The 708-nt window shown below is 44.2% G+C and overlaps 1 protein-coding gene across 1 annotated transcript in view; it reads left to right on the top strand.

Moving 5' to 3' along the window:
• Window positions 1-498, top strand: part of eif3i (eukaryotic translation initiation factor 3, subunit I) — a 24,509-nt gene extending 24,011 nt beyond the window's left edge. Inside the window, exons 10-11 of the mRNA XM_061930847.1 lie at window positions 76-168; window positions 239-498. Coding sequence (XP_061786831.1) covers window positions 76-168; window positions 239-320 — 175 coding nt within the window. The 3' untranslated portion in view covers window positions 321-498. The remainder of the gene's footprint in view (window positions 1-75; window positions 169-238) is intronic.
• Window positions 499-708: the final 210 nt, after the last annotated feature.

Here is a 708-nt window from a genome sequence, read left to right as displayed (position 1 = left end):
GAGGCCCAAAAAAATGGCCGCAGCTCATTAGTTTAACGCCTGCATATGCGAGTGCTAATTCTCTGCTGTGCTCAGGTTTTTCCACGCCGTCTACGAAGAGGAGTTTGGCAGGGTCAAAGGTCATTTTGGACCCATCAACTGCGTGTCTTTCCACCCTGATGGCAAGAGGTAAGTGCACATGTCCACATGCGGATGTCTGAACGGTTGTCATTGTGTGTTGTGTTTGTTTGTGTAACAGTTACAGCAGTGGAGGAGAGGATGGATATGTGAGGATTCACTACTTTGACTCCCCATACTTTGACTTTGAGCTGGAGGCGTAAACAACAACCAGTTTGCTGAGCGCTGCCTTCCCTCACATCATCATTTACCACACACAACAGGTCAGGTTTGGGTGTTTTTCCTCAAACCTGTTCTAAGCCCACTTTTCTGTCTACAATGCAGAATTATGGACACATTTTATGTAATATCATTCCACCAACAAAGTTACTTTTCATCATACAGTCCTGTGTGTTATTTCTAGTTACTTCTTTATTCATCACCAGCACTGTGTTCACTGTTGTGGCAAGTCAGGACATTCAGAAAGTGCAGGATTGCAGGGCCAAACTCGGCTTCCTCCTTCAGAATCCCTTCACAGGTGTTTCAAAACATTTTCTTCTATTTAGCATTAAGTATCATTGGGACAGACATGAGATCATCAGCATTGATGGT

The sequence above is a fragment of the Nerophis lumbriciformis genome, linkage group LG37 (genome assembly GCF_033978685.3).
Source record: "Nerophis lumbriciformis linkage group LG37, RoL_Nlum_v2.1, whole genome shotgun sequence".
NCBI classification, from domain to species: Eukaryota; Metazoa; Chordata; class Actinopteri; order Syngnathiformes; family Syngnathidae; genus Nerophis; species Nerophis lumbriciformis.
Note: the sequence above shows the minus strand (reverse complement) of the source record. Positions and strands in the feature narration are given on the sequence as shown.